Raw genomic sequence first — 11,716 nt, 5'->3', positions numbered from 1 at the left:
AGAAACGTACTTAAAGTCATAATGTACTTTAAGAATTTTAAAATGAAAAAATGTTAGTTCATTCCCATCTGTAATTCAGTACAAAGCTAATTATGGGCTATTTCTGTATTTGCCTTTAATATGTACAGGCGTTTTTATTCCAACTTATACATGAGTGGTCTGTGAAACTGCTGTCTTATACATATGTATAGTCCTTGAAAATGTAGCTTTTATGTGTATATATATCTTTTTCTCTTTCATGGAACTAGGAACCCTGTAGAGTTTTCCAAGAACATAAACTACTCAGAATAACTGTTACTGAGGTTTACTGTGACTTTTCCAAACAAAGTCTAAGGACACCTGGCTCTTTTGAATTCAAGCCTCTCTTTAAGGGAATCCCAGTCCCAAGTTCCTGAAGTGGTCTGGGAAGCTCTGGCCAGCTCTTAGCAGTTCTGTTTAGCTGTAGGTGTTGGCTTTCCTCCTCTTTTCAAACTGCTTGTGCTGGTGTCTTACTTCCATTGAGAAAAGCCTGAAGGCTTGTTTAAAAATATCCAGGAGAGATGAGGAAGAACTGATTTACTGAACAGTCTGCTAGGTTGCAGCATGGTGAAGTGGATAAAGAAAGCCAGTGTGGAATGTTGGCTTGCTGAGAGAATGTAATTTCACAGTGGGATGCCTGAGTACCCTGTGCAGAGGTGAAAGGGGATCAGTGACAGAGGAGGAAGGATGGGAAGGCTTGGGAGTCAAAGAGTGGATGAAAATGGACTCAGTAGAGTGATAATAGATTGTTTTAAATACTTCGGTAGGTTACATTTCTTTAAAAAAATCAAAGCTACATATCATGTGAGAATAGGCACACGACAGTATGTGAGAACAGGTGTGGTGAGGGGGGCAGGAAGCTCTTTAAGACTGAGTTTATACTCGGGGGAAAACTTCTATAAAATTAAATGAGTTCTAATGCTTTGACTCTTGTGCTTGAATGCAGCAATCAGATATTGTGATCGATGCCAGCTAATCAAACCTGACCGCTGCCACCATTGTTCTGCATGTGACATGTAAGTCACTGAATCTGAAATGATGGATTTTCTCTCTCCTACAATCACCAATTTAGTGTATTCATGTCTTCAATGTGTCAGCTCTTGCATAGTAATTACTATTTGTTCTCTCTCAGACCCTCAATACTTGGATTTCACGAAAGAGCAAAGTTCCTTCTGTTGGTGCAATGTTATGGTGCAGCCCCACTGTCTAAAGTGGCAGAACATTTTAGGAAAGCTGCTTTGTAAAACAGAGCTTATATTAAAAAATAAATACATTAAAAATGAAAAAATCATAGATTGAAAATAAAGAAAGGCAGGTCTGAGATACCAGCAAATGCTTATTATAGACCTCTTTTATTGTATCTTGCTTCTGCAACCTTGAAATAGATGTGTGCTACTAATAATGCTAAAAGTCTTTATCTCAAAGATTGGCAGTGGAATCACATGCCTTAACCGGTTCAAAGATATCACCGCTATTCCTTACTTTCATTCTGAATCATCAGAGAAGTCTGCACAGGCACCGAACACTGAGGCTATGCGTGAGACTTCAGTAGGCTGAGCTTGAGAAAATCTAGTTAACTGAAGAACCCAATACACATCTTTTGGCTAAAATCAAATTTATTAGCAAATGCAATAAATGTCTCTGTGTCTGAAATGTCTAGTATCTGTCATTACACTAAAACTGGATTAAAATGGCATGTGCACTTTTCAAATTACCCACTGTGCTGCTATTTTCCTCCATTAGCTGTAATAAAACCAAGCAAGCAAGCAGCAAACAAAAAAAAAAATCCTGGTAGCAAAAATAGCCCTAAGGCAGACTTGGTTGAAGTGAAAGCCAAGCTAACATACCTTGTCCACACAACTCTGAAAGGTCCTTTGGATTTGTTTTCTCTCAGTGTGCACATAAAACTAGTGTGACTTAAAGAACTGGTACACAGTGTTGCTCAGTAATGCTCTCCATGCTAATCTGATAACCTCTCTTCATAACTCTTCTGAATCTCAACTGGTCCTTTTGGCTGAAAATATGGCTGCTCTGGTATAGAGAATTGGCATGACTGAGAAGGACTTGAAAATGATACAGCAGGGCAAAATACTTCAAAAAATAGATAAAAAACAACCCCCAAACATGTAGAAGCTAAAATTGTGTGACTTGGAAAGAAAATGTCTTTTTGGTTTTAACTTGCTGGAAATTCTCTCTTTCAGATGTGTGCTAAAAATGGACCACCACTGTCCATGGTAAGTTTATTGTTAAAAAACCCCAAAACATAATAATACTGATTAATTAGATGGTGTTTCAGAAATACAACTCTGAAGTAAAACTTGATTTTCACAGAACTTTTAGAGGCTTTAATATGTGAAAATAAACCTTGTTCCTAATGTGTGTTGCAGTATGGGGCTGGAGACAAGTAGCCCAAATCACATAGTTTCTCCTTATATGGTGAAACCTTGGCATTAATGAGACCTACGAGAAAAGGCATTTTTTTCTTTTGTTTACTTTGGTATTGTTACCAGCAGAGGAGATGCACAATACACTGAAAATCAGTTCTCGGTTCTATATCATACGTACAGCCCACTCAGACAGTTACACTTCTGCAGTGTGTACTCACTGGCAGTCAGTAAAAATATTATCTGCTATCCCTGTAAAAAAGAATACTGCTATCAGTAGTTAACTTAAAGGTGGTTTTGTAACCAAAGCAACGTCCACTGAAATTGATGAAGAGGCTCATATGACCTTCCATGATAACTGCAGTCAGTTCAGAGTGCAAGGTGCTTCCTATGCAGGCTGTATGTATCATAACACTTTGCCAGCTCATGTCCTGTCCTGTGGAATCATGGAGGGGGCAAAATGTATGAGAGGGGCCCAAAGCATTTGGCCTGAGGGAAGAGATGTAATTCAAAATAGCAGTTTAAAATACTCTTGAAGCACTAGTGCTAGAATGTTTCGGACATACCACTGACATCATACGTGTTATGCTCTGCAAAAGCTGAATGTATTGTGGGGTTTTTGTTTGTTTTATTTTTTGTATATCTTAGTAACCTCTTTCTCTTTCCTCTCTTTCTAGGGTGAATAATTGTGTGGGATTTTCTAACTACAAATTCTTCCTCCTGTTTTTAATGTATTCCTTACTGTACTGTCTGTTTGTTGCTGCTACAGTCTTGCAGTACTTCATAAAGTTTTGGACAGTAAGTTCTAAGGCTTTTTTTTGTTGTTGTTCATTTGTTTAATCCTGCATGTGTTATTGGAGGCTGCATCAGCATGTTGTCACTCACCATTTACTCTGTTCCATGGTTCATTATCATTAATGATATCAATCAAAGTGACTGAGGCAGGAGAACCTACTGAATATTAATGAATTAGATGTTCTACACTGCCCAGGATGAGTAACTGGAGGAAGAAGTTTCAATGAGGATGCTGTGCAATGGGGTGGCACAGCTCAGGGTTTTTTGAGACTACGGGATATAGACATGTAGATACAGAAAAAACTGACCATATCAAACAATTACATATATTGGTAATATATTGGTGTGGATATATATATACACATGTATAGATAATAATACTGACAAATGTGAAATATAAATAACAGTTCTGTATCTTCCTAGACTTGTCTATGGATAATCTGCTGCCAGATAAGGCAGATGAATTTCTTGGGAACTGACCAAGCTCTGTTTTGGAGTCCGCACCTACATAGGCATGTCTGAACTTCCTATTAGTGGCTTTTATTGATCTGATATTGGTAGAATGCTAAGATATGTACAGTGTGAATGCTGCACATCTTCCTTGCAACTGTTGTCAGTTGTGAAATGATTGATACACATACATACATCTCAGTAGATTTAATAACATTTATGTAAAGGGCAACCATCCTTGTATGTCAGTGTTATATTCCTCCTACCTGTTTTGTTACAGTCACATTCCAGGCTGAACAGTGTCTTCTGGAGTTGTTCCCTTTCATCTACAAAACCTTGTGCTGTGCTTTCCTATCTATAGGCTGAAAAGCTAGCATCAGAATTTCCTAAATCAGTTTCCATTAACTAGCATGGGAAAAATCACCGTGAGTGGAAGGCTCTCCATCACATCTTGCTAAGCAGATAACAGCACACCTTTCTTAGGTGCTAGTTGTGGTCAGAGCAACCAGAAAAGCAGTCATTTTCTGCAGCTGTAGAAATAATCTTTGTTGGAGCCATGTCAGGGTGAGAGAAGCTTGATCATGTATCCAGAATGACTGTACTTTGAGAAGGTTGGCATTAGGTAAGATAAATGGTGCAAAGAAGTCTGTTTGTTTGTGTTCATCTAAGCCTATGGGTCTGATCCACCAAAGTACAATGTTTTCCATAGTCTGTCAGTTCTATAGCAGCCTGTCACTGGAGAGCAAGCAACGAACTATGTGGGAATTGGGCTGTCAGTATTGTGAGATGAAAGCCATAAATGTGCTTATCAGTCATGGCTGTGGCTTGGCAGGTATTTCAAATTAAATGGTCTGATTGTGCTATTCAGTCTTCTTGGCTAGAAATAGTTAAATTTTAATTTGTGAGTGTGCCATTCCCGCACATCTGCCTGGCTGCTCTCAGGTGCTTTGTATGCAATTTTGAATGAAAATGTAGATGTGCTTTTACATATTTACCAGTCAGTGCTTGAGGGGAAATAAAAAAGGATTTGCTTTGTCACCTCACTTCAAAAGTGTTAGTGCAACAAAAATCCACAGGACAACTGACTAGAATGAACATTTAATGCCAGCATTTGCAGCTAGACTCTTCCAAAGCCCATCGGACACAACGTTCAAGTGGACTCTTGAGCAGAGGAAGTAAACTTAAGAAGGATTATTTTTTTATTATTGATCTAGTTATTAAAAATGCTTCCTGCAAGAATGGGCTCCTTATGAAATGTGACAATAGACAGTGTAGTTGTGTGCTTGCAATTGTTGCTTTCAGTTCCGGATACTTCCAAGACAGAATCTGGCGATGCCCTAATCTTACCATTAGAGTAGGTCTCTGACTCACTCATATTAAGTCACTCATTCCACAAACTAATACTCCTTTGATCTTATAATAGCCTGATTAAAGCACATTTCCGGAAAGGTGACAGCTCCATGATCATGTAGTCTTGCAAAATTTTGTATATCTGTATTGCTTTTAGGCAAGTGCTGTTGACTGCAGAATAGAGTCCTGGAAGTCTCTACATCTGTGTCCAGATCAAAGCAGAGTGCTGCTGACACGTGCTGTCTGTAGACTGCTTCAGTATATAGCTAGTGCTCAGCTCTGTCTGCTACAGCATCAGACAGATTGCTGTTTTGACATTTTCTGTCGAGGCTCTCTAGATGTTGTTTTCCCATCCTCCCCACAAAGCTCTGCTATCAGAAATGTTACAATATTCTTACTACCTTCAGAAGGTAGGGCTTATTTTTGGTTCCTCATAGACGTGTTTCAGAGACTGTGCAATAAACTGCTGGATATATCCAGTGCTGGGAAGGAATATGGACTGCTTCTTGTGGCGGGTAGCCTTGGCCACTTCAGAACTTGTAATGAGGTTATGAAGGTAGATGTGCTAACTACACAAATTTAGCAATCCATTGTTTTGCACTGCTGATAATACTTGCATAGAGACATGACGCACACATGCAGATAGTTGGAAGCATTGTGAGATGTGCACACCTACGAGACTCTTCTGTTGAAGAAAGTCTTTGTGTTTCCCACTTGCACATGCCAGACTTTCACATAGCATCTTTCATGCTATCTTTCATGATGTTGTTCATACAGTGCTGGAACAACCACACTGGCTGTAAATGTTTACCACAGGCTTACATCCTGATGCTAAAATCCTTGTTCTGTAGATCAAGGGAACGTGACCGATTTCTTTATGTAAACTCATAACTACTTTTTCTATGCTCATGAATTTTTTATTTCTACCTAGGAAGCTGTTAAAGATGAGCAGTTTAACCAAATGCATTTGACACAAACACCAGCACTGGCTGAACGCCCAGTCCTTGATGCCTTGTTTACATAGTGCATGGTGGTGCTTCCCTAGCTTATATTTCTATCTAATCCCATTCTTGCTGTACTCCCTTCTTCTTCAAACATGTATATTTTCCATCTGTTTTTAGTGTTTTTCATTGTCCTTCAAATTAATTAGCAATTCTGAGTACAGCTAATTCAAGGATGTGATATGTGTTCTGGGTGGATGGTACATGCTCCTGCAAAACTTTGGTTGTATTAACAGCAACAACAAAAAAAAACAAACAACCTGAACAAACCACTGAACAAACCACCAAACAAAACCAAAGTAGAGTGTGATTCCAGATCCAGTTAGAACTCATCCCTCTTTCATATAGACTAAGAATATATACCAGATCTTCTGAGGTTTCTTCCTAAATTTATGCTAGACCTAGCTACTAAAAATTGAGGAACAAATAAAGCTCAGACAGAACTTTTTTGTTTGAGGGGTTTTGTGGCCTGATACATGCTCAAATGACTATGTTTGTGAAGGAGTTTGTAGGGAACTCCTCAGAATAGTGATTGGCTTCAAACTAGTATGTCTGCTAAGTAGCCCAAATTTTATTGTGCAAATTCCTTCCTTTTGTAAGCTCTACAACTCTCTCACCTGGAAGTCTCTGCTTCTGTACTGCTGCTGAGCATAAATGATTTTAAATAACCAGTGTCTGAAGTTTCACTGGCTCTTCACATGCTGGGGCCTGTGGACTGGTGCTAGAACACCACTGTGAATAAGCCTGTTAGACACACTCAAAGACTGCATGCTTCTCTCCAGGAAAGAATTGGCCTTTTTTGAAAAATGCCTCAGTTCTGCAACTGTCATTCAAGAACTTATAACCAGTGGCTGAAACTGGGTAGCCAGAAGAGGTAGATGCTCCCCAGGGATCATGCAGATTAATCATGCATAATTCAAAAAAATCCTTCTCCAGGTTATAGAGGTACTGGTTTAGGAAGATGCTGCTGAAATAGATTTCTGGTCTACAGAAAACACAAGGACTAAGCTGCTTTGGCTCTTAGAGCTTCAGGATAAACTGGCCTGAGAATTCTTTGTAGAGAACTATTTTGTTTAAATACGCAATTCCAAGTCAGTCATAGCAATACAGGGTACAGAAATCACTGGGGAACACTGCAGTGTGCTCTGAGGTAGGAAGAGTCATTATCCCTTCAACATGAAGCATAGGAATAAGCAGCAGTTGGAGTATTTTGCTAACCTGGATTTCAGGGGATCACAAAGTGCAACATATGCCTGCAGCATGGGGAAGAGGGACTGTTGCACAAATGGTCAGTAAAAAAGTGAAAAAACAAGCATTAAATAAGGAAACTGAACTTAGATGGTAGTTCAGAGAGCTGGACTCTGCTTATCATTGGCTTACTGTAGCATGATCTGATGGTAGCCAGCATTTTTGAAAACGGTGTGTGTATTTGCCTGACTCCAGGCTAGGTGCTTGGGCTCTCCCTAGGCTTCCTGCACAGATTAATGTAGTTTAAGAGCCATACATCTTGCCCGCAGTAGATTAAGTGCTAGCATCTTAGCTAAAATGGCTAATACCACTCTTTAGGTATAAAGTTTGGAATTTAAAAGCTAATTTAAACTGAGCTTTCCTGTCTCTTCCTTTATTTTCCAACAAATATCTCTATATCAAAGACCATGGAGAAGAGGAAAAACTGTATCGATGTGTTATGGGCTCTTTTTTAAACAAAGAAAATTGTGCGAGGAAATGGTAATTTTTTTATGGGTTTGACTGAAACTACTTCTAGTGGTAATAGATATGTTCTGAAGCCAGATTTTGTAATACACCATTACTTTATACCTCAGGAGTATTCTGAGCTTTTCAGACCTTTATGAGTGGTTTCATCACACAGAATATTCACCTAAACCTTACTTGTGATGGAAACAACTAGCAAAGAAGGCACTTGGTGTAGTCATGCTCTTCAAGCTGAGGAACCAACCACTTGAAAGTTCTCAGATCACAATCTGAATAGGAATGCTGTGTTAATAGAAAATTCCATGCCTTGGAAGTTAGTGTGCTCTTACGTACTCTCTCCTCCATTCTCTTGGAGAATGGGGCTAAGGCTGCTATGAACATTGGAACTCAGCACATCCAAGAGCACATTTGCACACCAGCCATGTTGTTCTTAACAAAGCCTGTGCTGTTTTCAAACACTTCGTCTTAACATAATCCTAGTGTTTAATAAATTGTCTTTGTTTGCGCAAAGCTTTGCCGCAGGAAAGCTGCAGAGAATTGTCCAAAGGTAAAATCCAGTATTGCTGTAATTATTTAAATACTGTTCCTACTATAACTTTCTACTCAAGTCATTAATGGTAGCTATTTACACCATCACAGAAGCAAGGAAGGAGACTTGTAATCTGTTGCCTGTGAATATAGGCAGTGTACAGGAATATAGATATGCCTGTGTGCACTTGATCTTCATTGAAATGTGTTTTAGCCTAAAAAAGAAAGTCAGCTTTAGATAAATGGATATACTGAATGCACTAATGGAAAAAGTAATGGCAGTAATGCTAACTAAACAGCTGAATAAAAATAGACTCTCTGCTTTCTAGTGCTGTTAAAGGTCAACTACTTAAAAGTGCTGTGATTTTGAGGATGTAGAACTGGAATAGTATTGTTGCTAATCCCATTGGCCTTTTGAAAGTGCAAGCCTAAAAATAGTTGGGGGTGAAATCGACTATGTGATATGGGTGGGAGGTTTTTCTATATGGTGGTTGTACTGAAATTGTTATCTTTCACATAGATTTCCGATGAGTCACTTCAGCCTGGTCAGACATGGCAAATTTGTTTCACTAGGTACCCACTGGTTGTTGCTTAAACTTAGAGGTCATAAAAAGAATGGAGGTCTATCCCATGTCTTGCCTAGGAGCTGTTCAGCCATAGAAGCACAATATGATGGCCATTTCCCTTTTACATTCCTTACAGCAGTTCAGAAGTAGATTCAGTATTACTACCTTGCCAGGAAAGGGTTTGGACATTTTTCGTTGCATTTTTTTCCCCTTTGAAGAAAGTGATTTTGGACATATTTTCCCCATGTCTCTTTGGCTGTGTCTGCACAGTTGGCATTGTTTAGTACAGGAAATGTTTTGCCTTGTCCCTGCTGTGCATTTACAAACTGCAGATGAACCCATGCACTCATGCTGCTAAACTCAGGGCAAAGGGCTAGCCATGAGATTTAAATGCTGTTGTATACCAGTTTAACATGACATGAAAGGAAAGCTGGGCTTGTGCGTTTCTTTGTGAAAAGGGAGATGAAAGGCCTATAGCAGAATAGGTATGGCAGAAAATGTTCAGCCAGGCCACTGGTAGTTGCTGGAATGTGTTAGTGTATTAATCTCTTTCTCTCTTTCTCCCCAGAATGAATTGCCAGATACCCATCCAAAGTTCCACGTACTATTCCTTTTCTTTGTGGCAGCCATGTTCTTCATCAGCATACTGTCCCTCTTCAGCTACCACTGCTGGCTAGTTGGCAAAAACAGATCAACTATAGGTCAGTTAATTGGAATATGGAACTGTTCCTTGTCCAGAAAACCGACAATTCGATGAGAATGTGAGGATCTGCCGTCACGTATAAACTGAATGTTTAAATGTTGTGCAGTAAGAAGTAATTAAATGTGAAACATAGGGGACAATGAAGCCTGTGTAGGGGTCCTCTGCAGGAGCCAGGCATTCAGATTCATGATGAATGTTCATTTGTTTTGTTTGTGTTTCTGAGATCTCTGAGGCACTGTGCATTTTTGTTGGGCTTGGATGTAGTGTGAAGTGTTTAACCTAATTGCTACTTGCCAGTCACTCTGTTGTTCTAATACTTCGAGTGTCTGGGTGGCCCCAACCAAGTCGAAGGCTCTGCTGTATATGAACATGTACTGCATTTTGAACTAGATCCAAAAGAGTCTTCTTAAATCCTGTGAAAGAAAATGGACCTCATTATTAGGAAGCAGCTTCTAAAAGCAGTGCGATAAAAATGGAAACACTGATGCATGTTTCCTAAATAATGCAAGAGAGTCCTGTCATTTCGATGCCTAAATATTTTAAATGGCATTGATCAGTATAACCAAGATATGTGCATCTGTTAAAATATCAGAAGTTCTTGCTAGGAAACACTTGAAAGTATTTTTTGCAGGGTGTAGGGGGGGACAAGGACTAGTGGCTCTTTCCACAACTGAGTAAGTGCAAATCTTATATCTTTCAAATGGAAGTTAAATTTCTAATCTCAAAAATAAGTGGATTGATTAAAAGTGAAATAATTGTCGACTTGCTAGAATTTTTTGGTGGAGGAAAAGGAATTTTTTGCAAGTGATTGACAGGAGAGTTGTTTGAGTCCTTTTTACATATCTACAGGTAAGGAAAATTCAATTTCTTTTTTAGTGTTGAAGAAAATTTTAGCATGTTCCTTACCCAAAAATCAGTGGTCATAGTTGGCAATACAGTACTTTATCTGCTTTCTGGGTCATGACTGTAAAAAGACAAGCTATTGGTGTGGGGAAAGCAGTGAGTCCTCTCAGTTGTTGGCCAAGGGTATAACTAGACTGAGTAGAAAAATGGTGGTGATTTGCTATAGTTCATGGTGTGTCTCTTTCTCATGTAATAGATTTCAAACTAGACTGAGTAGAAAAATGGTGGTGTTTTGCTATAGTTCATGGTGTGTGTCTTTCTCATGTAATAGATTTCGTTTTTCTCTGAGAGCACAGGATGCTCTTAATTCAACTTCAGACCTTGGCAGAAATGGAAAAAACTCTTCTGTATGGGTTTAAGTCCAGCAGTGCTTGTAGTAAATTACTTTTAGAAGGGAAAGTCTTCTGCTCGAAGAAGGCTTCACGGGCCAAAGAGAAAGCTAGTCACCAATGTGTCTTTCTCATGTAATAGATTTCGTTTTTCTCTGAGAGCACAGGATGCTCTTAATTCAACTTCAGACCTTGGCAGAAATGGAAAAAACTCTTCTGTATGGGTTTAAGTCCAGCAGTGCTTGTAGTAAATTACTTTTAGAAGGGAAAGTCTTCTGCTCGAAGAAGGCTTCACGGGCCAAAGAGAAAGCTAGTCACCAAGGAAGGAATAAAGTCTTCTGCTCGAAGAAGGCTTCACAGGCCAAAGAGAGAGCTAGTCACCAGGGAATAAGGGGAATATGTTTGGAATTCTAATGGAACTTAGCTCTGGGTCAGACCTTATGTTAAATGTTAAGAGAAAAAGTTGGCTATTTTGCTTACTTGACTTTCTTACCTTTCATTTCTATTTTAGTCACTAACCCTGTCATTTTTTGGTTTTGTGATTGAGATTACTTCCCCCCCACCCCATAATACACATCAAGATTCTCAACTTGCCCAATACTGTTTTCATAGTAGAGAAGCTTGAGCCTGTTTCTTCATGTTCCCTGACTCCTTAGTGGTTTAGAGATATTGCATGTTTTTCTTTTACAGAAACATTCCGTGCACCCACATTTCGAAATGGCCCTGATAAAAATGGCTTTTCTCTTGGATGCAGCAAAAATCTGAGGGAGGTTTTTGGAGATGAAAAGAAGTATTGGCTACTCCCTATCTTTACCAGGTATTCAGTGTAAATAGGAATGAATTGGGGAATAAATTGATTCCATGGCTTTCACCTTGCTTCTCCTTCTCCTAAAAAGTAAAGCATAACTGAAAAGCCAACTCATACGGCCTGTACGATGAATATTGGTGTAGGGTAAATGTGTGGACAAAAACTCAT

At 39.1% G+C, this 11,716-nt stretch overlaps 1 protein-coding gene across 2 annotated transcripts in view; it reads left to right on the top strand.

Moving 5' to 3' along the window:
* The window catches only part of ZDHHC20 (zinc finger, DHHC-type containing 20), a 26,906-nt gene that overhangs the window by 9,870 nt on the left and 5,320 nt on the right, over positions 1-11,716 (top strand). For both annotated transcript variants that reach the window (XM_009079986.1, XM_009079978.1), the window contains exons 4-8: positions 965-1,034; positions 2,220-2,252; positions 3,080-3,200; positions 9,374-9,506; positions 11,431-11,557. In XM_009079986.1, the coding sequence (XP_009078234.1) occupies positions 965-1,034; positions 2,220-2,252; positions 3,080-3,200; positions 9,374-9,506; positions 11,431-11,557 (484 nt within the window). The remainder of the gene's footprint in view (positions 1-964; positions 1,035-2,219; positions 2,253-3,079; positions 3,201-9,373; positions 9,507-11,430; positions 11,558-11,716) is intronic.

Source organism: Acanthisitta chloris, unplaced genomic scaffold, assembly GCF_000695815.1.
Source record: "Acanthisitta chloris isolate BGI_N310 unplaced genomic scaffold, ASM69581v1 scaffold5750, whole genome shotgun sequence".
Taxonomy (NCBI): Eukaryota; Metazoa; Chordata; class Aves; order Passeriformes; family Acanthisittidae; genus Acanthisitta; species Acanthisitta chloris.
This window is presented reverse-complemented; position numbering and strand designations above follow the sequence as displayed.